Source organism: Asparagus officinalis, chromosome 10, assembly GCF_001876935.1.
Source record: "Asparagus officinalis chromosome 10, Aspof.V1, whole genome shotgun sequence".
In the NCBI taxonomy this organism is placed as follows: domain Eukaryota; kingdom Viridiplantae; phylum Streptophyta; class Magnoliopsida; order Asparagales; family Asparagaceae; genus Asparagus; species Asparagus officinalis.
In genome coordinates this window covers 54,546,477-54,569,425 of record NC_033803.1, presented here as the reverse complement: position 1 = coordinate 54,569,425, position 22,949 = coordinate 54,546,477, and the positions used below count along the sequence as shown (strand labels likewise).

The window sequence follows — 22,949 nt, the reverse complement described above, 5'->3', positions numbered from 1 at the left end:
CGTTTGATTAGATTTCTCATAGCACGTTGGTTTGGTTGTTTAGCTTCCGCAGTGCACAACAAAAATTAGCAAGAGGCAAGAGGCAAGACTCTAAGAGGCAAGACTCTTCTTTAATAACAGGCGGGGTCCATGTGAAATTAGCCAGAGGCAAGAGGCAGGTGGCGCAGGTTAGCTGTAGTCGGTTTCTCCAGCCCGTCACTTTTTTCGTTCACTTTACTTGGATCCGCGGAAGAAAAGAGAAGTGAAAGCTTCCAAGAAGTTTTTTCTTAGGGTAATCTCGTTTTTATTTTCTCAAGTATTTTCCTTTCTGTTCCTTCACTTTCATTGATAAAACCAAAAACATAGCCTTAGGGAGACCGGTTTGTAGAAGTTGAGCTTTAGGAGACAATCTTAGTGGGCCTTGAGGGTGAAAACCTCGTCTGGAATTTTGAAAGTGTGAAAACGGTGAAGAAATTGTGAAAAACATGAAGAAAAACCCAAAACATACTCCACCACACCCTGGTGTGGTGTCTGCAATGGGTGTCACAGAATCTGCCATGTCTGTCATGGGTGTGGTCTGCGCCACACCCTGGTGTGGCAGAATCTGTCCTGTCTGCCATAGGTGTGGTCTGCGCCACACCCTGGTGTGGCAGAATCTGCCCTGTCTGCCATGGGTGTGGTCTGCGCCACACCCTGGTATGGCAGACTCGTTTTAGAATCCTCCTTTGTTTGGGAATCCTCCTTTGTTTGGGATTGTGTTTTATTATAAATAGGACCACGTTTTTTAGGGTTTCTTAAGGAGAGAAAAGGAGAGAAAAGGAGAGAATTAGCATTGTTTTGAGCACTTTGAGAGGGAGATATTATGAGGGAGTTGAGAACTTTGGTTAGGGTTATATTTGAGTGATTTTGTGAGTTGTAACCCGTTGTATTTCTCCTCCATATAGTAAAATCTCCCCATCCTCTCCTCGTGGACGTAGGCAATTGCCGAACCACGTAAATCCTTGTGTTTGGTTTGATTTGTGTCGTATTTTGGTGAATTGCACTCTTGATTTGGTTTGGTTTTCTTCTCTCATCACTTACCGACTCGTTTGGTTGTCGAGCACGCTTCCGCACGGCGCGCAACAAGTGGTATCAGAGCTCGAGCTACGCTTGGGCTATTTGGAGGAGTAGATCAATTTGGAGGCTCGTCTAGGGCTTCGTTTGGTGATAAAGGTGGGATCTTTTGGTAAAAGACTCTATCTTTTCAGTTTTGGATCTATTCTTCGTTCGTTGGTGCATTGAGAAAGATGTCGGGGAAAGAAGATGCTTCGGGTGTCGAGGGTGGTGTTTCTGGCACGTAGACCATTCAGAGTTTGAATATCCACTCTATAAAGATAGATGTGGAAAAGTTTAATGGCACAAACAATTTTGGATTATGGAGATGCGAGGTTTTGGATGCGCTGAACGCGCAGAATTTGGAGGATACCTTGGAGTTAGATGGCAAGCCAGATGAGATTGAAGAGAAGGTTTGGAAGAAGATGAATCGAACGGCGTGTGGTGTGATTAGGTCTTGTTTGACTCAAGATCTAAAATATGATGTGATGAATGAGACTTCTGCAAAGAAGATTTGGGAGATTCTCGAAAGCAAGTATTTGACCAAGAGTGTGGAAAATCGCTTGCATTTAAAGAGGAGGCTTTATCGTTTCCAATTGAAGAAGGGAACCTCCATTAGAGATCATATGAACCACTACACTAAGCTTCTTGTGGATTTGACGAATGTGGATGTCGTGATTGAAGATGAGGATAAGGCGTTGCCAGGGCCGGCCCCGGGCTTTGGGTTGCCCTAGCCCAATCTAATTTTGGTTGCCCTTTATATTAAAAATTTGGTACGAACAATAACGATAAAAATGAATACATATAATACAATTTAGCATTCTATATTGGGCTCAAACTGATAATATTATCATGAAAAATCAATATTCATATAAGAAGAGATTACATTTGTGCTACAATTCTCATCAAAGAAAAATACTTCTCCTTGAATTTTTTGAAGCGAATTCTTCAATTAAGTCATCATACTCAAGTTTCTCTAAGTATTCATTTTCAATTGATATCATTGCCAATCCATTCAATCGTTCCTGTGACATGGTAGTACGAAGATAACTTTTTATCAATTTCAACTTGGAAAAACTTCTCTCCGCCGAGGCAACCGTAACTGGGATAGTTAACAAAATCCGATAAGCAACCCATGCACATTGAAAGCCACCATCATCCCAATAAGATCTTATGAAGTCAAGGATGTCTATTGATTTAGTCACTTCCTTCGGAAATATTGTTTGCAAAGCTCGTAGGTCATTGAATAAATCTTTTCCATGTATATCATATTGTTGGTTGTGTTCCAAGTAGCTTTGTAATCTAATGCAATGTTCCATTAATTTTTCTTCACCAATGCTCATGAACTTTGCATTAAACAAAAAACCGAAGATTTCTTCATAGAGCTCGAATTGTTCAAAACGATCTTTGAGTGATGTAAGAGCTTGATCAATAATGTGGAGGAAATAGGAAACTCTAAAATTATCCTCCGGTGATTGACTACCTTCCACATTCGCTTCCACATCCTCATCAAAATGCTTCTTTCTACGAACCACTCTTTTTATCGGAAATGTCGGATCGATACCAACATCATTAGCAAGTTCATTGGCTTCTTTCATCATGTTTTCAAAACCATCTTCTCTAAACTTTTGAAAGAAAACAATAAGCTCGTTTATTCTTGTAATTGCATCCTCCAAATTCATCTCTTCTTGTTGAAGAACTTTGCTAACTCGATTGACTTTATCTAAAATCTTATACCAAATACACAAGCTAATCAAGAACTCAAAATCCTCCAAAGCATTTTTACACAAGCCTTTAGCTTCTGCCATCACAATGTCCTCTTTAGAACTATTTGCAATTTCAATCAAAGCGTCTCGCAACTCCGGTGCTTGATATCGAATTGCTTTAACACTTTCAACATGACTTTCCCAACGAGTAACCGACAATGGCTTTGGTGTTAGACCCTTTACATATGTTTTAAGAACATCCCACCGATGTGTTGATCCAGCAAACAAAGTGTAAACCTTTTGCACATATGCAAAAAAATTTCTAGCTTTGACACATGATTTTGCCATATCGCATAGTGCAAGGTTTAAGCTATGACACCCACATGGTGTATAAAAAGCTCGAGGATTTATGTCAAGAAGTCTTCTTTGTACACCTTGATGTTTACCTTTCATATTTGACCCATTGTCATAACCTTGACCTCTTATATCATCAATGTTGAGATTAAGTTCATTCAAAGTATCTTCAAGTTGATTGAAAAGCCCAAGTCCCGACGTGTCATCAACCTTTATAAATCCAAGAAAAAACTCTTCCACCTTGACTTGATTTGTATCTTCAATATCCACACATCTAATGACAATTGACATTTGCTCCTCGTGGCTTAAATCCGGCGTACAATCAAGAATAACTGAAAAATACTTTGCTTTTGAAATTTTGTCAAGAATTTTTGCTTTGATTTCATTGGCCAACAAAATTATCAATTCATTTTGAATTTTATGGCTAAGATAATGGTTCTGAACTTCTTTATCTACCACACGCCGAACATGATCTTGCATAATTGGATCGAATTCTGCAAGGAACTCTATAAGTTGACAAAAAAGTCCGTTGTTCTTCTCATAAATCTTCTCATTAGTTCCACGAAATGGCAAACCATTTCGAGAAAGAGTCTTCACAACCGCAATGATTCGAACTAGTATCATCTTCCAACGAGTTTTCTCTTTTTCAATTTGTGCTTCTATATCTTTATCAATTGTTGCCTTTAGTTTTAGTCCTTTTTGCAAGTCAACCCACTTCACAACATTTGCACAATGCTCCGGATTACTTTCATGCTCTCTAAGCTTTGTAGGAAGGTTATGCCAATCGTCTATTCCATTCTCCGCCAAATTGGTTGTCATTGGTTTATTCTTGAACAACTTGCAACAAAAACAAAATACTCTATTCAGTTCATTTGAATAGACAAGCCATTTCCTTTCATGCTTCTCGCCATTTGGAAATTCACGGATATAATATTTGGAAGAAAAACTTCTATTTCTCCCACTCTTCTTTTCACTTGGAAACTCATCATTTTTCATTAAAATCTTGATAGGACCACGTTGAACTATCATCACCCTCTTAGTATCATTTATACTTCCCCACAATCCCGGATCATAATTTACTTCCACATCTTTCTCAAGATCAAGTATGCTTTCATGAACATTTTCATTCACAGGATCTTCATGATCTTCATCACTAGCTTCCTCCTTACGACTTCCATCCGCATAAGTGACTTCATTTATGGGCTCCTCAATGACCTCATCCATATTTTCACTAATATTGGTAGTGGCACTAGCTTCTTCGACTTGATTCAAGAGAAGAGAATGTTGTGTTTTTGCTTTGAATAGCTTGTTTTTGCTTTGAATAGCTTAGAAATTGAGCCATGTAGTGATTTTGCCATTTCATCTTGACGTTGCTTGACTCTTCTATTATGAGCTCCAGAGTTTTGTTTTCTAATCCTTGCTCGGTTTTTGTCATCTCCCGTCATAGTGTATTGTAGTCTGTAAATATAATTATATAACATATATGAAATCACAATAAACTAAACTTAGCAATATCAATGAAGGACAGACCCGGCCCTTATCTTCCCAATTTCCCAATTAGCAATATCATTATTATTAAAACAAACATTATTTCATTGCAAAACAAACATTATATCAATGAAGGACAGAGTCTTGATAGAGGTGGAGATGCCTGCTCAATTACCTAGTTATATTAAAATTCAAGGTCTAACTGGTAGCATATATTCTCAACGTGTTCTTCATGAATTTAAACCTCAATGTTGTGCACATTTAAATTGATTGGACATGATACCGAGCTTTGTAGAAAGCATAAACCAAATATGCAATGAAGATCAAAGCTCAATTGCAAAATCATTATTATTAAAACAAACCCCAATTTCATTATTATTAAAGCAATATCATTATTATTAAAACAAACAATATCATTCCAAAATATCATAACCCCTAATTTAATTCTTCAACTAAGATTCAACCAAGATTACCCCTAATTTAATTCTTCAACAACTAAGATTCAACCAAGATTCAAAATCAAAATCTTAATTTCATTGCAAAACATAAAAACCCCAAATTTCTATCCAAAAAAAAAACCCTAAAATTATTTAGTTAAAAATTTTTACCTGATGGAGTGAAGCTTGACTGCTTGAAGGACGGGTCGACGGACTCGGAGGCTCGCCGGCTCGGTAGGGAGGAGCGAAGCCGCCGGCGGCGGCTCGGGAAGGGGGACTGGACGAGGAGAGGAGGGTTTCTTTTTTTTTTTCTTCTTTTTTGTGAACGGGAGTCGGGAGGTCAGAGACTTGGAGTTGGAATCGCTGAAATAAAAGGTGGGGTCGAGTTCTTTTACAAACATAACCTCTAACATTTTTTGCATAAAGGCCCTTGTACAAAGTCTATTTTAAAAATCAAAGAAAATTACAGTTTGAGGGGTATAGGAGCGTTCAGAATGGGTTGCCCCCCGGCCCTGGGTTGCCCCAGCCCCGGGGCTTGGTGGGCTTACCCCAGGGCCGGCCGAGGAGCGAAGCCGCCGGCGGCGGCTCGGGAAGGGGGACTGGACGAGGAGAGGAGGGTTTCTTTTTTTTTCTTCTTTTTTGTGAACGGGAGTCGGGAGGTCAGAGACTTGGAGTTGGAATCGCTATGAGCCTGTGATGACGGAAATAAAAGGTGGGGTCGAGTTCTTTTACAAACATAACCTCTAACATTTTTTGCATAAAGGCCCTTGTACAAAGTCTATTTTAAAAATCAAAGAAAATTACAGTTTGAGGGGTATAGGAGCGTTCAGAATGGGTTGCCCCCCGGCCCTGGGTTGCCCCAGCCCCGGGGCTTGGTGGGCTTACCCCAGGGCCGGCCCTGGGCGTTGCTGTTGTTGAGTTCCTTGCCCGACGAGGAATATGAGACATTCGTTCTTACTCTGATTAATAGGAAGGCATTACTTTCGTATAGTGAGGTCACTGCTGCACTTGTGAATTATCAGCTTCGAAAGAAGGATAAGGAGGCTTCAGTTGAGCCGGTAGCAGAGGCATTGGTCGCAAGAGGGAAGAATCCGAACCGGAAGAATTGGAAGTCACAGTCTAGAGTAGGGCATCCTACAATTGGAAAAGATCAGTGTGCTTGGTGCAAGGAGACTGGTCATTGGTAGAAAGACTGCCCAAAGCTCGACGAATGGATGAAGAATAAGCAGAAGGGAAAAGGGAAGCGACCATCATCAGAAGCAAACATCGTATCGGATGGTAATAATTCTGACTCTTCTATTTATTCGCTTTCTATCAGTCCTACAGATAGCTATTCGAAGGAATCTGAATGGATGTTGGATAGTGGTGCGACCTATCATGTGTGCCCTAGAAGGGAATGGTTCTCCAGTTTTGAGAAGCTGGATAGTGGTGTGGTGTACATGGCTGATAACCTTACATGTCAGATCCTTGGGATAGGAAGAATTCGCATCAAAATGTTTGACAGGGCTGTTAGAGAGTTAAATGATGTGAGATATGTTCATTCTTTGAGGAAGAACTTGATCTCAATTGGAGCTTTGGTTGGAGAGGGTCTGAATGTTCGAATTGAGGACATGGTTCTCAATATTGTGGAAGACTCTCAGATTGTGATGAAGGGCGTCAAGAGGAATAACCGGTATTACTTGACTAGAGGTATAGTGGCAGGTGGAGAACTGGCGACTTCTGTTGATTCGACTAGACTGCGATATTTGGGGCTTGGCCATTCCAGTATTGATTCCTCGCATAGATTGAAAGAGGGTGTAAAGACCTGCAATTTAAAGTCCAGTGAACATGTTGATGTGAGCAAGAAGACCGAGGTGAAGTGTGGTACCTCTATTCACCGTGCTAAGGGTCGTTCTGGAGGAGTTCACGTGGATGTTTGGGGGCCTTCCAAGGGGGCATCATTGGGAGGTAATAGGCGTTTGGTTTCCTTTGTTGGTGACTGTTCTAGGCGTATTTGGGTTGTAACCAAATCCCCTTTGGAGAAAGTCCTAGTAGTATCTAACAGATTGAAGAAGTGTGTGATAGACAGAAAGGTGAAGGAACTTCATTCTGATTTTGATGGGAGGTACAAGATGGACCTGTTTCTGCATTGGAGCAGAGCTCACGGCATTTCGAGACACTTCGTTGAAAAGGAAATCTTGGGGCAGCTAGATAGGGTGACAAATATGGAGAACCGTGCCTTGCTAGAGGAGGATCGGTGTTTGTTGTCAAGCAATGGCTTGCAGAAGAGTTTCTGGACCGAGGCTTCGACATATTTGGGTCATCCTATTAAAGAGTTGTCAACTGCTGTGATTGGAGGTAAAACTCCATTGGAAGATAGGTCTGGTAGTGTCACTTCGGTTGAGGCTTCGATGAGGGAGCTATTTGACTCTCAGCAGGTGAAGAGTTTTAGACAGACCTTAGATGTATCGCAGCGGGTGGAGTTTGATGCTACTCCACATTGGGTAAAGATTACTCCAGATCATACTGTATTATTTGGGATTCCAGCTGAAGTGGCACAGCTTAGGGATCATTTGGATTTAGGTGCAGATGATGAGTTGGGTTCTGATTCGAATGCAGCTGATAGATGCAGTTTGGATATGGCCATTGGTTCACCTCAGGTGGAGGTGTTTGAGGCCATTGGAGGTGCTATCAGCCGCAGAGTTGATGATATTGGAGAAGGATTGCGAACTCTTCTATTGGTTTGAGGGATGAACTACGGGCGGCTTGATCCCTTGGGAGAGGGGGTACGTAGGCAACCATATTGGTGCAGCCGAGTTTGGAGAGACGACACATTGGTGCTCATGTTTGTGTCGGCTCAGTGTTGGGAACACTTCGCCGAGGTAGAGAATTGTGAAAACGGCGAAAATTATGAAAAACGTGAAGAAAAACCCAAAACAGACTCCACCATACCCTAGTGTGGTGTCTGCTATGGGTGTGGCAGAATCTGCCCTGTCTGCCATGGGTGTGGTCTGCGCCACACCCTGGTGTGGCAGAATCTGTCCTGTCTGCCATGGGTGTGGTCTGCGCTACACCCTGGTGTGGCAGACTCGTTTTTAGAATCCTCCTTTGTTTGGGAATCCTCCTTTGTTTGGGATTGTGTTTTATTATAAATAGGACCACGTTTTTTAGGGTTTCTTAAGGAGAGAAAAGGAGAGAATTAGCATTGTTTTGAGCACTTTGAGAGGGAGATATTGTGAGGGAGTTGAGAGCTTTGGTTAGGGTTATATTTGAGTGATTTTGTGAGTTGTAACTCGTTGTATTTCTCCTCCATATAGTGAAATCTCCCCATCCTCTCCCCGTGGACGTAGGCAATTGCCGAACCACGTAAATCCTTGTGTTTGGTTTGATTTGTGTCGTATTTTGGTGAATTGCACTCTTGATTTGGTTTGGTTTTCTTTTCTCATCACTCACCGACTCGTTTGGTTGTCGAGCACGCTTCCGCACGGCGCGCAATAGAAAGTATACACAAAAATATAACCCCCCTTGCAGCCCGAAAAGCCCGTCCCCCCTCTTTTGTTTTGTACAAATCGTACTATTTCATCCTTGAACATGAATGTTACTCGTACTCATAAAAAAAATATTCTCAATTTTCACTCTTCTGATATTTTGAGCACTTACAATCATACGAACATAAGCGCATAAATTGCAATTGCAACTTCCAATAAATAGGGCTGCAATGCAACCCTGAACAATATCCCAAACATCAACCACAATTACAATTATAAATTGCTAAAGAAAGTGAAACATGATACTATAAGAATAACCATACGCAGCAATAACTATAATATTGGTTGCACACTTGCATTGCAATTAAATTGCAGCCAAACCAAATAAAAAACACTAAATTAAACTTGCAACAAATGGCTTTCCTAAATAACAATAACTTGTACAAATTTCAAGGATTTGAATCCTCTCGGCTACCAAAAAAAATTAGTAGACGGACCATTACATTACTTAGAGACACGCTGATTTGTGTAACTATGATTCATTCTAAATATAGCACTAATCCCTCCGAGAATTACACTAATTCCTAATTTAATCCCCCTTTATAATCACCTGTCATCAATGATCAACCACCCAATCCAAACTCTAAAACTGCACATCACAACACAGCAAACATAAACAATATTACAGCAAAATAGCAAGCGCACAAGACATACGACATGAGAGCAAATGAACCACCCCCGTCCACGACGACTCTTTACATCCAACTAAACAATCAGAATTAGCAGTAACATACTACCTTCCTCCCCAAAAAACCCACCAAAGTAACTACAGGATGTTAAGATTAGTAAATGACCTGTCAAGATCACCAATATCCAAACTCAAAAATCCACATCACAGCACACCAGACAAATGATACCGCAACAAAAACGCATGAGCCCAAAGATGTAAGATGGTAAATGACCAATAGTCAAAAAGTTTTAATCAACGCACATCGCAAGCTTTCCATACTAAAAACACCACCACTGTTCACTTTCAAACTAACTACCAGACATCCAGAATTAGTACTAATACTGCTTACTACCTTCTTCCCGAAGAAAAAAAACCCACCAAAATGACTAGGGTTTTTAAGCAGCAGCCTGAGGCTCAACAGACCTCTTCTCGCCGTCAGATGCAACGATCCAGGAAACGCCAAAGGGATCCTTCACCTTGCCGACGACTCCACCGTAGCATCCATCTTCGTTCTCAGTAATCTCTGATGTGATCGCAGCTCCAGCAGTCACTGCAGTTGAGATCGCAGCCTCCACGTCGTCGGTCTTCAGGCGAAACACCAAGCCTACAGCTCTGTTCAAAGAAAAAAATTAAATATTTTCAAAATAGTTCGCTTCCATCTATTTATAGATGATCTAAAAGGTTTTTCCAGTAATAAAACGAAACGTTAAAGAAATTGCCATAAGAAAAAAACCTTCGATCTAACAAACACAGGATGCTCTCTTGACCAAAATAACAGAGAAAGGTAAATTCAAGGGTTTTTTAAATATGAGCTCCTTAAAATAAGTAATTTAATCACAGCCCCTCATGTTTTCATATTGTTGAGATTAGCCCCTCAAATAGCAACTTGAGGGGCTAATATAAAAATATGGAGGTTTAATGGGCTACCATCAAGTTACCTTCGATTTAAGGGGCTAATATCTATAAAAATCCTATATTCTATAATGAGATCTTACATCTACGACTAAAAATATTCAAAATAGTTGTCCGAACTTAAAAAGGATCTTGAAATTGCTTTAATGCTCATTTATAAACATAAAAGGAAATGCTAAAAGAAACTATGATTTATTTAAAGAAAAAAAACACGGATCTCTCCGAAACAAAGTGATCTCTTAAACAAAATGTCAGATAAATTTATTACAAAATTGCAGCTAGTTACAACTAAATACATAGAAAACATCTCACCACGATCTGAAGGGGAAAAAATTCTAGAAATCGCTACAGCGTCCGACCTAAAAGTGTTTTTTGCAAAACTAAGAAAAAAAACATAACAGAAATTGCTACCGATATAACAAAAAACAGAACGATCTCTAACCAAAATGTCAGATAAAAACATTAAGAAACGAAAAGAGCTACGATCAAACGTATTCATAATCAAAGTAGCTTCCAGATCTAAATAACAAGATGGAGAGCTCGCTTGAACGTCCGATCTACTTGGTTTTCGCCCTAATAAAACGCGAAAATTACAGAAATTGCTCAAAAAACATGATTTCTTCAACAGTTGTCACAGATCCAACAACTACGAACGATCTCCTTACCAAAAACACCAGATCAAGGCGAAAAAGACACTCACACGGCAAGATCATCGGTCTGATCGCAGACGAGGAAGCAGGAACCGCCGACCTTGAGCTCAGCGCAGAGAACAGGAGGGATCTCTTGATCGGCCTTGCGCTTGGGGTAAATCGACCTCTTCACCTCCTCAGCTCCGAACGCCGCCTTGTAGAAGGCCACCGCCTCCTCCGCCTTCTGCACGGGAACCACCACCTGCGCCTTCATCGCCATGAAGCTCGCCGCCGGCGACTTCGCTGCTGCTGCTGCTGCGATCTCCTCGGCCATGGCGGAAAATGAAACCCTAACCCCAGAAAAATGAGAGATAATTTGGAATAGGGAGGGTCTAGAGCTAGGAACGGAAATGGAGTGGGTGAAGAGGGGTTATTTATAGAGCGACGAGAAGAACAAAACCGTAGATGAGAACGGATAGGTTGGTCATTACAGCATTTATTGTGAGTTATTACGAGAGTGCCCTCTGTCTTTATTAGGCCTTCGAGTCTGAGCATTTTTCTTGCTTAGCACCTTAAGATTTTGATTTTACAATTTTGACGCTGTGGTGGGTATCCTAGCTGAGCGGTGCTGAGTACACACGAGTTGCATGCTTACCTTGTACTACCGGTCTTCACACACAAAAAAGTAAAACATTTTCTTAAAAATTGCAAAAATAACAAATATAAATTACCAGTTTCTTGTTGGATTTAAATCTAATTAAATCTATTTATGGGCACATATGTTATATTAGTGTGTTGCTATCTTTAAAGTTGACCCATATAAAATGATTAATTAGTTAATTTGGGTCAATGGGTATTTAATTTAATCATGGGTTAATTGTGTAGATACCAGACTGCAATTCTAATTTGATGAGTGGCTAAATTAAAAAACTATAATATCTATAAATAAAGGGTTATGGTCCCTAATCTAAGGTTAAATATTTTCTAATTCTCTTAGTCCACATCTAAAGAGAAATCTAAAAGAGAGACCATCAATATTAGAAGATCGACCCCTTATTCAGATCCGTGCAAATTCGTCATGGATTCATGTATGCTTCCGCTCTTGTTATATTTAATCTTTTTTAATTAATCACAGCTATATTGTTTGAATTTGATCGAATAAGATCAACAAGTGGTATCAGAGCCACCGTGATTAGTTCTTAGGGATCTAAGATTAAGTTTAAGAAATTAGGGTTTTTTATCTTAATTTGTTTTATTAAGAACTGTTGCACGCATGAACAGTAACGAATTTGAATTCAGTTTTTATGCTGCACTGTAGCGTGCATGTTTTATTCAAACTTCTCTTGTTCAATCTGGATCAAATTTTTGATCCAAATTGTGTGTAATTTTATCATTTTTTATGAACTCTGGTTGTTGAATCTGGATACTTTCATGAATTAAGATCGCGTACAAAATAATTCAGGGATTAAGTTCAAAATAAAATTCAACTTTGTTTTGGTCGTCGTTCACTTGGGCTCTTCGCCGGCGATGATCGCTGGCGGCCCCGCTGTCAAATAAAGACGGCGGCGGCGGCAATCAGGAAACCCTAGGGTTTCAAAACCCTAGGGTGCGAGAGCTTAAGCGGCGGCGGTGGTTCAGAATGAAACCCTAAGGGGTGATTGTGCAGGAATTAGGGCTGAGGATCTTACCTGCTTTTAGGCAAGCTTCGATCTGTTGCAGATGAGCTTCGTCGGCTACGTCAGCAGGAGAGCTTGTCAGCAACACCTTCAGACGAGCTCGAGCCTATTCAGGCAAGCTCGAGCCTAAATCAGGCGAGCTCAAGCCTATTCAGGCGAGCTCGAGCCTATTCAGGGGAGCTCGAGCCTATTCAGGCGAGCTCGAGCCCAAATCAGGCGAGCTCGTGCCTCAGGAGAGCTCGAACCCAATATTAGGTGAGCTCGAGCCTAGATGTCAATGTTGATGCGTAAAAGATTGACTTTCCACTCAGGGTGGTCTGTTTGTATTTATAAGAATGACTTATTACAAACTAATGATTAATGTTTTACAACAGAGGAGGAGGAAATGACCCTCCTTGTTTAACGTGGGTTCATTGGCAGCGGTAGGACACCTCCCTCGGTGCTCGTACCGAGTTTGATTCCCTTGGAGGATCCGATCGAAGTTGCTGTTGGAGTTCGAATTCCCGAGCTTGATGAGTATCAAGATCGAATGCACCAAGAAGGCTACAATGCAAGAGTTTGCAGAGCCAATGAGCCAAGAGTCTCCAAATCTGAGAGTTCAGATTAAGACTTTAAAAATACCAAGGGGGCTGTCCCAAAGAAGGTCCAGCCAGCCACTTAAAAGGTCAAGTTCTAAAGAATGCCAAGACCTAAGAAAGGGCCAAACCAAGTCAGCCCCTTAAAAGATCAAGTTCTCCGGAAGACCAAAGACCCCTTCTCATATAGCCATCAATGGCTATTTATAGAAAATAAAAGTCATGGCCAATCCCTTGATTTGTGGGATATGGCAACGCCTGGGTAAGGAGAAACATGCTCTTCCCCCTTAATTTATGGGATGTGACCACTAATGGGATAAGGAGTACCATACTCTCTCCCTTGAAATATGGGATGCGACCACTGATATGACAAGGAGTATCATACTCTCTCCCTTAAAACATGGGATATGACCATTGTGTGATCGCTCCCATACCTCAAGTGGACAGCTGACGAGCTTGACCAACCTTCTGGTGAGTCGGCGATTCTGCAGCAGGAGAGCTGGAGCATGCAGGCGAGTCGACGACGTTGCAGGCGCGCTGGCGACCCTATAGGCTAGCTTGGCTCATATAGGCGAGCTTTAAGCTGTCAGGCGAGCTTGCCTTGTGCAGGCGAGATTCAAGCAAGTGGACCAGCTTCAAGCGTGCATGCGAGCTTAGGTTATACAGGCGAGCTTTCAGCTATCGGGCGAGTTATCCTTGTGCAGGCGAGCTTCCAGCCGTCGGGCGAGCTTACCTTATGCATGCGAACTTCAAGCATGCATGCAACCTTTAAGCGTGGAGGCGAGCTTCTAACTATCAGGCGAGCTTGGCAGGCGAGGCTGGGCAGGCGAGCCAACCTCATTCAAGTGAGCTAAACTCCTTTGTAGGCGAGCTCCAGAACATGCTATGAAGAACATGTCATAACTTTTAAACCGTAAGTCACAATTTGACGAATTATTTATGAAAATCGCCTATCTCGATGAGATGGAGCCGATCATACTGACCCAAAGGGTTCGGTTTGCCTCCGTTTATTTCACCAAATTCCTTCCGGTTTGAGAGATATCAATATTTTTCTCTTTTTTGCTATTTCGGGTGAGGTTTTAGCAGTCTTGTTCTAAACTTCTCTGATAGGGATTAAAGGTAATTTTTATTGCCTACAGTCAAGTGAGCTCAAGCCTCAAATCAGGCGAGCTCGACATTGTTCTTTAGGCGAGCTCGAATACGGCGAGCTTGAGTTCGGCGAGTTCTTCAATTTCAGGCAAGCTTTTGGCTTGTGTTTGGGAAAAATAAGGCTGGGGCGAACTCATTTGAGAAATACTCAAGCTTAAACCCACTTAAGAAATGATTTGGGTCTGATATGAACGGGCTTTTGATTAAATTAAGTATTATTTGAATTTCTCAAATAATTTCATCTTATGGGCCTACAAATTACTTATGTTTTGGACCTGGATTATTTGAATTGCTCAAATAATTAATTAAGTTATGGGGCCCTAATTAAGCTATGAAAATTTATTTAATTTTAATTAAACTATTCAATTTAAATTAAATTTGGTAGTTAATCAATTATTTAATTCAAATATTATGACACTAAGGTATTAATTTGTCTCTCATTCCAAATGATTAATTGAAATAAGATATTGCCAAAGTAACATCTCTTGTGTAGATTGTTCATGAGGGATGTTAGATGGTTGTGTGTATTTTTGTGTATGTTTTCATGTAAATATTTAATCGGCATGTAAATATTTAATCGGCCCAAAAGGAGGTTAATATTTATTTAGACTGCATACACATCTGCGATGATAAACGTGTGACAATTATAAGGTTTATATGTGAATAATGAATCAATCCAAAGATAGTTTTATTATTTGACATGTATTATTGTCAGTGTTTGATCGTTGCAACAAGGTATCACTTGCAATTAATATTATTGTCTAAAGATTTGATATTAATGTTGTACTAAATATCTTGAGATGAGATTTGTCATTATTTGAATTTTATTGATTACTAATTATAGTTAATAATATGAAAATCTTTTGTTTATTTCAGCTAATGCATCTGTTGCAATAATTTCTGCTAACATCAATTTAATTCACATGCTCAATGGGAAAATTTTAAGATTCGAAAAGAGAACATTTTAATTGTTCTTAGCTGCATGGATCTAGACCTTGCATTAAGAACTGAACAACCTCAACTTCTCTCTGTGGATAGCACTCCTGATGCAAAGAAAAAGTATGAGAAATGGGAGTGCTCAAATCACATGAGTCTAATGATCATAAAGCGCAGCGTTCCGGAAGCCTTCAGGGGCATAGAATCTGAAGGGATTACTAAAGCTAAAGAATTTCTTACCGAAATTGAGAAACATTTTGCTAAAAATGATAAGGTAAAAACAAGCACACTATTAGCTTGTTTGATTTCGATGAAGTATAAGGGCAAATGAAATATCAGGGAGTACATTATGGAAATATCTCATATTGTTTCAAAAATTAAGGCACTTAAACTCGATCTTTGTGATGAGTTATTGGTGCATCTGGTTCTGTTGTCTCTTCCTACACAGTGTAATCAGTTCAAAGTCAGTTATAACTGCCAAAAGGAGAAATTACTCTAAATGAGCTCATTTCATACTGTGTGCAAGAAGAAGACAGGTTAAAGCAAGATAAGACTGAAAGTACTCATTTGGCTTATGCCTCTAAGGATAAGGGCAAGAAAAGAAAGAATGGTAATGAAACTGCAAAGGGTCCAATTTAGAAGAAACAACATAAGAATGATCATGATTGTTTCTTTTGCAATAAGGCTAGACATGTAAAGAAAGATTGTACCAAATATCATACCTAGTGTGCTAAGAAGGGTATGTTCCTTACTTTGGTTTGTTTTGAGGTTAATTTAGCTTCAGTTCCTAGAAACACTTGGTGGTTAGACTCTGGTGCTACTATTCATATAAGTGTTTCTATGTAGGGCTGTCTGAGCTACCGAAAGCCAAGTGATGTTGAAAGACACATCTTTGTAGGCGATGGACAATCGGTAGACGTGGAAGCAATTGGGTACTTTAGGTTACTATTAGAAACTGGTTCATATTTGGATCTAAAAGATATTTTTATGATACCATCTTTTAGAAGGAATTTGGTCTATGTTTCTGCATTGGACAAATCAGGTTATCATTGTTCATTTGGAAACAATCAATTCGGTTTATCGTTTAATTCAAATGTTGTGGGAACTGGTTACTTGAGTACTTATGACAATCTATATTTGCTTGATACAATTACTTTTTATAATGGAACCTTGCATATAAAATCACGTGATACTAAGCGTAAATTAAATAAGAAAAATTCAGCGATATTATGGCATAAGCGCTTGAGTCATATCTCAAACGGTAGAGTTAAGCATCTTGTGTCTGATGGCATTTTGGATTTGTTTGCGTCGAAAATTATTGTATTCATTGCGGTATTCATTACAACTTCGATCGTTACAATGAAAACAAAAAAAAGATTGTCTTTTTATAAGACTTTTACACAATGAAAACAAAAGTTTACAACTCTCGTCAAAACAAACGCAGAGGACGTTTATCACCCGCTGCTTTGCATGGGATCTTTGCCTGTGCCGGGGTTTATCCGTGGACCGCCTTAGATCTGGATCCGGTTAATGGAAAATTCGGCAGAACTTCGCCTTCGCCGAGGAAGTATTTGATTTGAAGCGCTGAAATCGACCAAGCGAAATCAGGGCTCTTCTCGAGATTAAGACCAAGCCTAATCTCAAGGGACGGACGAGAACGGGCGTCGGATCTCTCGAACTCTCCTTCTTTATGCCGAAGAACTCGCCAAGATCTGTCAACCCTCGCTGAAATTCGTGCTCCTTTGACTCCACAATCCGGCAGCACCTCCTCGTCTCGATAATCAATCGCCCTTGCTGAAAGGAGGCCCTATGCTTGTATTTATAGGGCTTCGGAAGCGGTTATTTGGATGAGAACAAGTGATTTGGCCTTATCTTTAGTCAATAACAGCCTAACCTCGTTTGTAGATGATATCAAGTTAGTTTGGATGCTCAGGAACCAACAAATCTCGAGAAAAACCATCAAAAACCGAACCGGGTCAAAACAGCGCGCGCAGGACAAGTCCGACCCGCGGCGGCGCGGGTCGGACAAAGCCGACCCGCGGCGGCGCGGGTCGGCTTGTCGACCCGCGTCGCCGCGGTCGCGACTTGCCGACCCGCGCCGCGCGGCTCGACTTGTCCGACCCGCCGCCGCGGCCTTCAGCTTTGTCCGACCCCGCGCCCCGCGGGTCGACTTCGGCCGACCCTGCGTAGGGAGCGGTCGTTTGGTCCGTCTCGCGCGGCGCGCTGAGTTCGCCTGATTTCTTGTGTTTTTACGACTTTTCCGATCTTCCCGGACTTGTAGTTTCTCCCGTTTTGTTACTCATCCGTCGTGTTGATTGTATGCTCCACGACGAGTTGATTAATGTACGTTGATTAACGCCATCGTGAACTGACTAACGCGTCACTGATTGACATGCACGAGCTGAATGATGCGTCGCGTGTTACTGACTGTTGGTGCGTTTGTACGCTTTGAGTTGATTAACGCATGCGGGCCATTGGTGTTTTTTCCATTGCGGTGTTCGTTGTGTGTCATCAACAGTTTCCGATTCTTTTCATGCGCTTGTCGGCGTTGGATAATCCTCTTTGATTCGGATAACGACGTTCATCACCTTCTCTTTGTCTTGAGCTGTGTGCGGGCACCCATAGGTATTTTTTAGACGCCTACAGATACCCCCTCCAAAGTATTTCAGACTCTTTCTTTTATAGAGGAGTCTGGAATGCTTTGGATAAGATAGGCCATCTCCTCTATTTCGTAGAGCGACATTTAACTACCTCAATTCTTAACTTCTTCAGCCTTCAATCTATTCATTGTTCCGTCGAATAGATAAAATTCTTCCGACGTTGCGTTTATCGTCTGACCGTTGTCGAAATCTTGAACTGAGATTGGTGTATAAGTTTCTGAACTAAGCTTGTGCCATTGAGTTGACTTTGAACTAATCCTCTCCGTCGGAAATTCATATCTGATTGTAACTGAAATCCTTGGAGTCCTCTTTTGCCTTATTTTGGCGAAATTGCTGATGCGTTGACCGGCATCGATCTTTACTGTAACGCGTTGACCGGCGTTAACACAGTTTATACTCGTACGTTTGTTAGAGTCTACACAGTTTAAGCTCTTAAGGCATTGGAGCGTGACGGTCCCGAATGTTGGGCTGCAGGACCAACTATTAAAGCTGATTCATCTGCACATGTGGATCTTATCCTGAAGTTTGTTGGATGTTCAAGTCATGAGACCAACTAATGAAGCTGATACGTCAATGACTCGCATTCATAGAATTTTTGGCAAATTCTCAGCCATCAACGGGTTTGATAAGCCTTTACCGACTACCGTTTGAGTCGGGCTAGCATGCGGATTGTTTAAGTCTGTTCCACATGTAACGTTATGCTAAAAGAGTTAACTCTTTTAGTGCTACGATATTGAATACGTAGATTTCGTCTTTCTCCTGTGAAAAGACTAAACAGCAACGTGTATCAGACGTAGACTTTAAGGTTTTTGGCAAACCCTCAGCCTTCAACGGATTTGGCGAGCCTTTACCGACGACCGTTTGAGTCGGGCTAGCATGCGGATTATTTAAGTCCGTTTCGCATGTAACGTTATGCTAAAAGAGTTAACTCTTTTAGTGCTACGATATTGAATACGTAGACTTCGTCTTTCTCCTGTGAAAAGACTAAACAGCGACGTGTATCAGACGTAGACTTTAAGGTTTTTGGCAAACCCTCAGCCTTCAACGGATATGGCTTGCCTTTACCGATTACCGTTTGAATCGGGCTTGCATGCGGATTGTTTAAGTCCGTTCCGCACGTGACGTTGTGCTAAAGGAATGAACTCCCTTAGACTTAATGCTATGATTTTGAATACATAGACTTCGCCATTTCTTACGGGAATATGGCATCCGGCAACGCGTATTAGGCGTTGACTCATCCCTACTTAGGATTCGGGATGAAAGTCCCCAGAATTATACTCTGGTGTCTTTTTCAATCGGTGAAAGACTAAACCGGCAACGCGAGTTAGGCGTTGACTTATCCCTACTTAGGGTTCGAGATAAAATTCCCCGCGCGTGTGAAGCACGGATTTTGGCGTTATGAATAACGACTTGCCACAATATCGAATATGTGGGCTTTTGTTCTTTTTAACGCATGTTAGGCGTAGGCTTATCTCTATTTAGGAGTCGAGATAAAGTTCCCCACGTGTGTATGACGTGGATTTTCGCGTTATTAATAACGGCCTGCCATAATGTCGAATATGTGGGCTTTTGTCCTTTTCACGGCAAAAGACTAACCGGCAACGCGTGTTAGGCGTTGACTTATCCCTGCTTAGGATTCGGGATAAAATTCCCCATGCATAAAAGGCATGGATTTTTGTTGCTACGATGCTGAATACGTAGACTCGGTCATTTTTACGGGAACGAACCACCCAGCAACGCGGGTTAAGCGTTGACTTATCCCTACTTAGGCTTCGGGATAAAATGCCCCAGACTGGATTCTGGTGTCTTTTTCAATCGGTGAAAGACTAAACCGGCAACGCGTGTTAGGCGTAGGCTTATCTCTATTTAGGAGTTGAGATAAAATTCCCCGTGCACAAAGTGCACGGATTGGAAGTTGGGAATTGTGTCTTTTCTCAGGGTAAAGACAGACTGGAAAATGGAAGAGGATGAATTTTATATTCTATCTCCCGGCACTGAAGAGGAAGAATTTTATATTCTATCTCCAGTTGGAAAGGAAACTCAAGGTGGGATCTCCACCCTCAGAATCCGAAATGATGAAACTAAGAGTGGGATCTCCACTCCGAGAATCGGAAAGATTCAAACGACCCTAACTTTTATAGGATTGGTCATTCGATCCAAAAAGAGTCCCTCATTTATTGAGGAGAAAGCCCAATTTCGACCCTAACTTTTATAGGTTTGGTGGAAAAAGGAAAAGATGGAAGTCTTTCGTTTATCGAAAAGGATAACTCAATCTTAGTCCTAACTATCTGCAGGTTTGACTAAGTAAAGTTGGAGACAATCCTAACTTTTATAGGTTTGATTGCTCAATTGAAAGTGGACCTCTCGTTCATGAAAGGAATCGAGAGGAGAATCTGGTTGTGGCCCTAACTTTTATAGGTTTGACCAAGGAAGCAGTGAAAGTGGGAGGTTTGAGATGATCTTACCTTTTACAGGCTTGATCGTTCAATTTGAAAGTGGACCTCTCGTTCATGGAAGGAATCGAGAGGGGACTTTGGTTGTGGTCCTAACTATAGGAAGGTTTGACCAGGTAGACAGTGAGAGTGGGAGTACAAATCATAGTGGGGGTTTAGTGTTTATCACCTTGTTCGTAATTATCGGGTTATCCCTAAGAAAATTACATATAGCGTTCTTCTGGGAACTTCCCATTACATGAATCATCCACCCCCAGCTTCCTTCTTGGAACTGGGTCTGACTTTGTACTCCGTTACATGACCGGGTTATCCTTAAGAATATTAGCGTAACATTCTCCAGGAACTTCCCATCAACGGTAGGAAACAGTTTAGACTCATATACCTATTGGAGTATCAGGGAGCAGTTTAACCTCTTATATCGGTCGGAGGATTAAGAAGCAGTTTATACTCTTATACTTGTCGGAGTGTTCATTCGGCTCAATTGAGCGATATAACGCCGGCTTCAACCAAGGTTTGGATGCTATTCTTAAGAGCGAAACAAGCCTTGGTAGGATGAAGGATCCTCCTGTGGTACGCGCAGTACTTCGGATCCGCAGTATTATCAGCTTCCTCCTGATCTGGGATAGGTGGTAGCTTGATCTTGTTATTTTCAAGGAGGGACTCGAAAATAGCTGGAACATCTTCGTCCTTGAAGGAGTACTCTTTTTGGAGTCTCGGATCCGAAGTCTTTTGCTGCCTTCGGGGTTGTTGCGATGTCTGATTACGATGTCTGGTTAACGTCTACAACCGCTGCATGTGCCTTTCCTTTACCCCGGGAGGCGAAGTTTGAGTTCGGAAGATTCGCCGTCGGTTGGCTCCTCTCGGCTTTCTTCCTTCGGAGGAAGCGTTCGGCCCGCTCTCCGCGCATCTTCAACTCTTTCCAAGTGTTGGACGGTGCGACTCCCATAACTTCTAATATCTCAATAGATAGGTTGTTATGACATGTCTGGAGGATAAAGTCCTCCGTGATCGGATCTCGGCAGTTCATTGCTTTATTCCGAAAGCGCTTGACGAAGTCGTCGACCGTCTCGTCATCTTCTTGTTTCTCATCGAAAAGTGTCCTGATGGATACCTCGTCGTCGTCATCAAAGAAGTTACCAAGGAATGAGTTCTCCATATCGTCCCAGTTGTTAATACTTCCGGGCTTGAGACGGCGGTACCAATCGAAGGCCGGCCCGCGAAGGGTACCAACGAATGACCGAACCATCAAGGCTTCATTGCCGGAGATCATGCCCAAGTGAGACTTGAAGTAGATCAGATGTTGTGTGGGCGAACCCTTTCCGTCAAACGGCGTGAAGTTAATCAAGTTGAACTTCGCCGGGTATGCTATTGCGTCCCACTCTTTTGGATATGGACATGGAATGCCAGTCCTCTTTACCTCTCGATCAGACATTAGAGCGTTGATTTTACTCTCGAGATCTTTCATTTTCTCATCCTTGCTCGTATCGGGCTTTGGACGATTCTTAAGAGGAATAACGGGGCCACCCCCAGCGTTGTCGTCTTTAGTGGGGCCACCCCCAGCGTTTTGGTCAATGGGAGGGTCATCAGCATTGCGCATCTACATCTGAATCGCTATTTGCTTGGTTAGCAGTGTTGCGACGGCTGGATTCACCAATTTGATTCGACAAAGCTCGGCTTTGTTGGTCATGTTCTTCCCTCATCCGCCGCATAGCCGTTTCCATTTCGAACTTGAATGCCTCTTTCTGCTTGGTTAGAGCATCCTCGAGAATTTTGGCGATCTGCTCGGTGTTGATCATGAACACTTCGCGAGATTGTCCCGGACTGGATACCGTATTATCAGAAGCGATTGCCGAGTTAGCATCTGATGCTTCATCATCCGATGATAAACCTCTCTGCATTCTTTGGTAGTCCCTACGTCTAGTAGTCCCTACGTGTAGCCGAGTCAGACGATGCGATACGAGAGGGTCAGAACTAGAAGGTCGAATCGACTTTCCCTTATCAGCCATGTTAATTATGACTTTTGGAAGTTCGTTATCATGAACAGCCGATCGCTTCTTATGGAGATGCTTTGGTTTGGACTTAGCTATTCCGTTGGAGATTCTCTCAAATACCGAGATCCTCTGCGGAGCGGTCTTGGGGCAACTACATGCTGATAATACTGTCTTGATTATCTTAGCGCACGGGCAGTGAGACTCCAATTCCCGGGTACTTCTCTTCCGAGACTTGTTCATACCCCCAGCCCGATAGTACAACTCATTGACATTGGCGCTCGTTTATCTTACGCGTTTTCTTCTGAGTATGCAACTCCTTGTTGGCGTTCTCAAGAGTCACGCGTTTAGAGTCACGCATTTGTAAGCGTGAACTTTTGACGGGCTCTTGGACTTTAATACACACCCCCAGGCGGGTAAAAACTGGAGTTTTCCCTTTATACGAAGGCTTCAAATTGTTTTGAGGGCATGTGCGACCCCCAGCTCGACGAGTCGTTCGGGGTTCAATCATCGGACCCAAGTGTCCTTCGATCAAAACTTTACCTCGATCCTCGTGCAAAGGACCCAGGCGATCAACTATCCTCACCTTGAATCGGGACAAATCCATGTTGTCGTGGGGCTCCACCAGAGGTGCGGAACTCGAAGGGATCAACGTAACCGGTGCAGAACGTCTTCTGTCTCGACCCTGGCGCGGGTCAGATTTAAGTGACCGACGGGT

General features: G+C 41.9%; 2 protein-coding genes across 2 annotated transcripts; both read right to left on the bottom strand.

Moving 5' to 3' along the window:
* LOC109826748 (zinc finger MYM-type protein 1-like) lies at positions 1,977–4,355 on the bottom strand. Its single transcript, XM_020393765.1, has one exon. It carries the CDS (start codon positions 4,353–4,355, stop codon positions 1,977–1,979), a length of 2,379 nt encoding a protein of 792 aa, XP_020249354.1.
* LOC109825274 (uncharacterized protein At5g48480) lies at positions 9,456–11,211 on the bottom strand. Its single transcript, XM_020392092.1, has 2 exons — positions 10,866–11,211; positions 9,456–9,865 (listed from the first exon to the last, which is right to left on the bottom strand). The coding sequence occupies exons 1-2, from the start codon at positions 11,126–11,128 to the stop codon at positions 9,649–9,651; spliced, it is 480 nt and encodes a 159-aa protein (XP_020247681.1). The 5' UTR covers positions 11,129–11,211; the 3' UTR covers positions 9,456–9,648.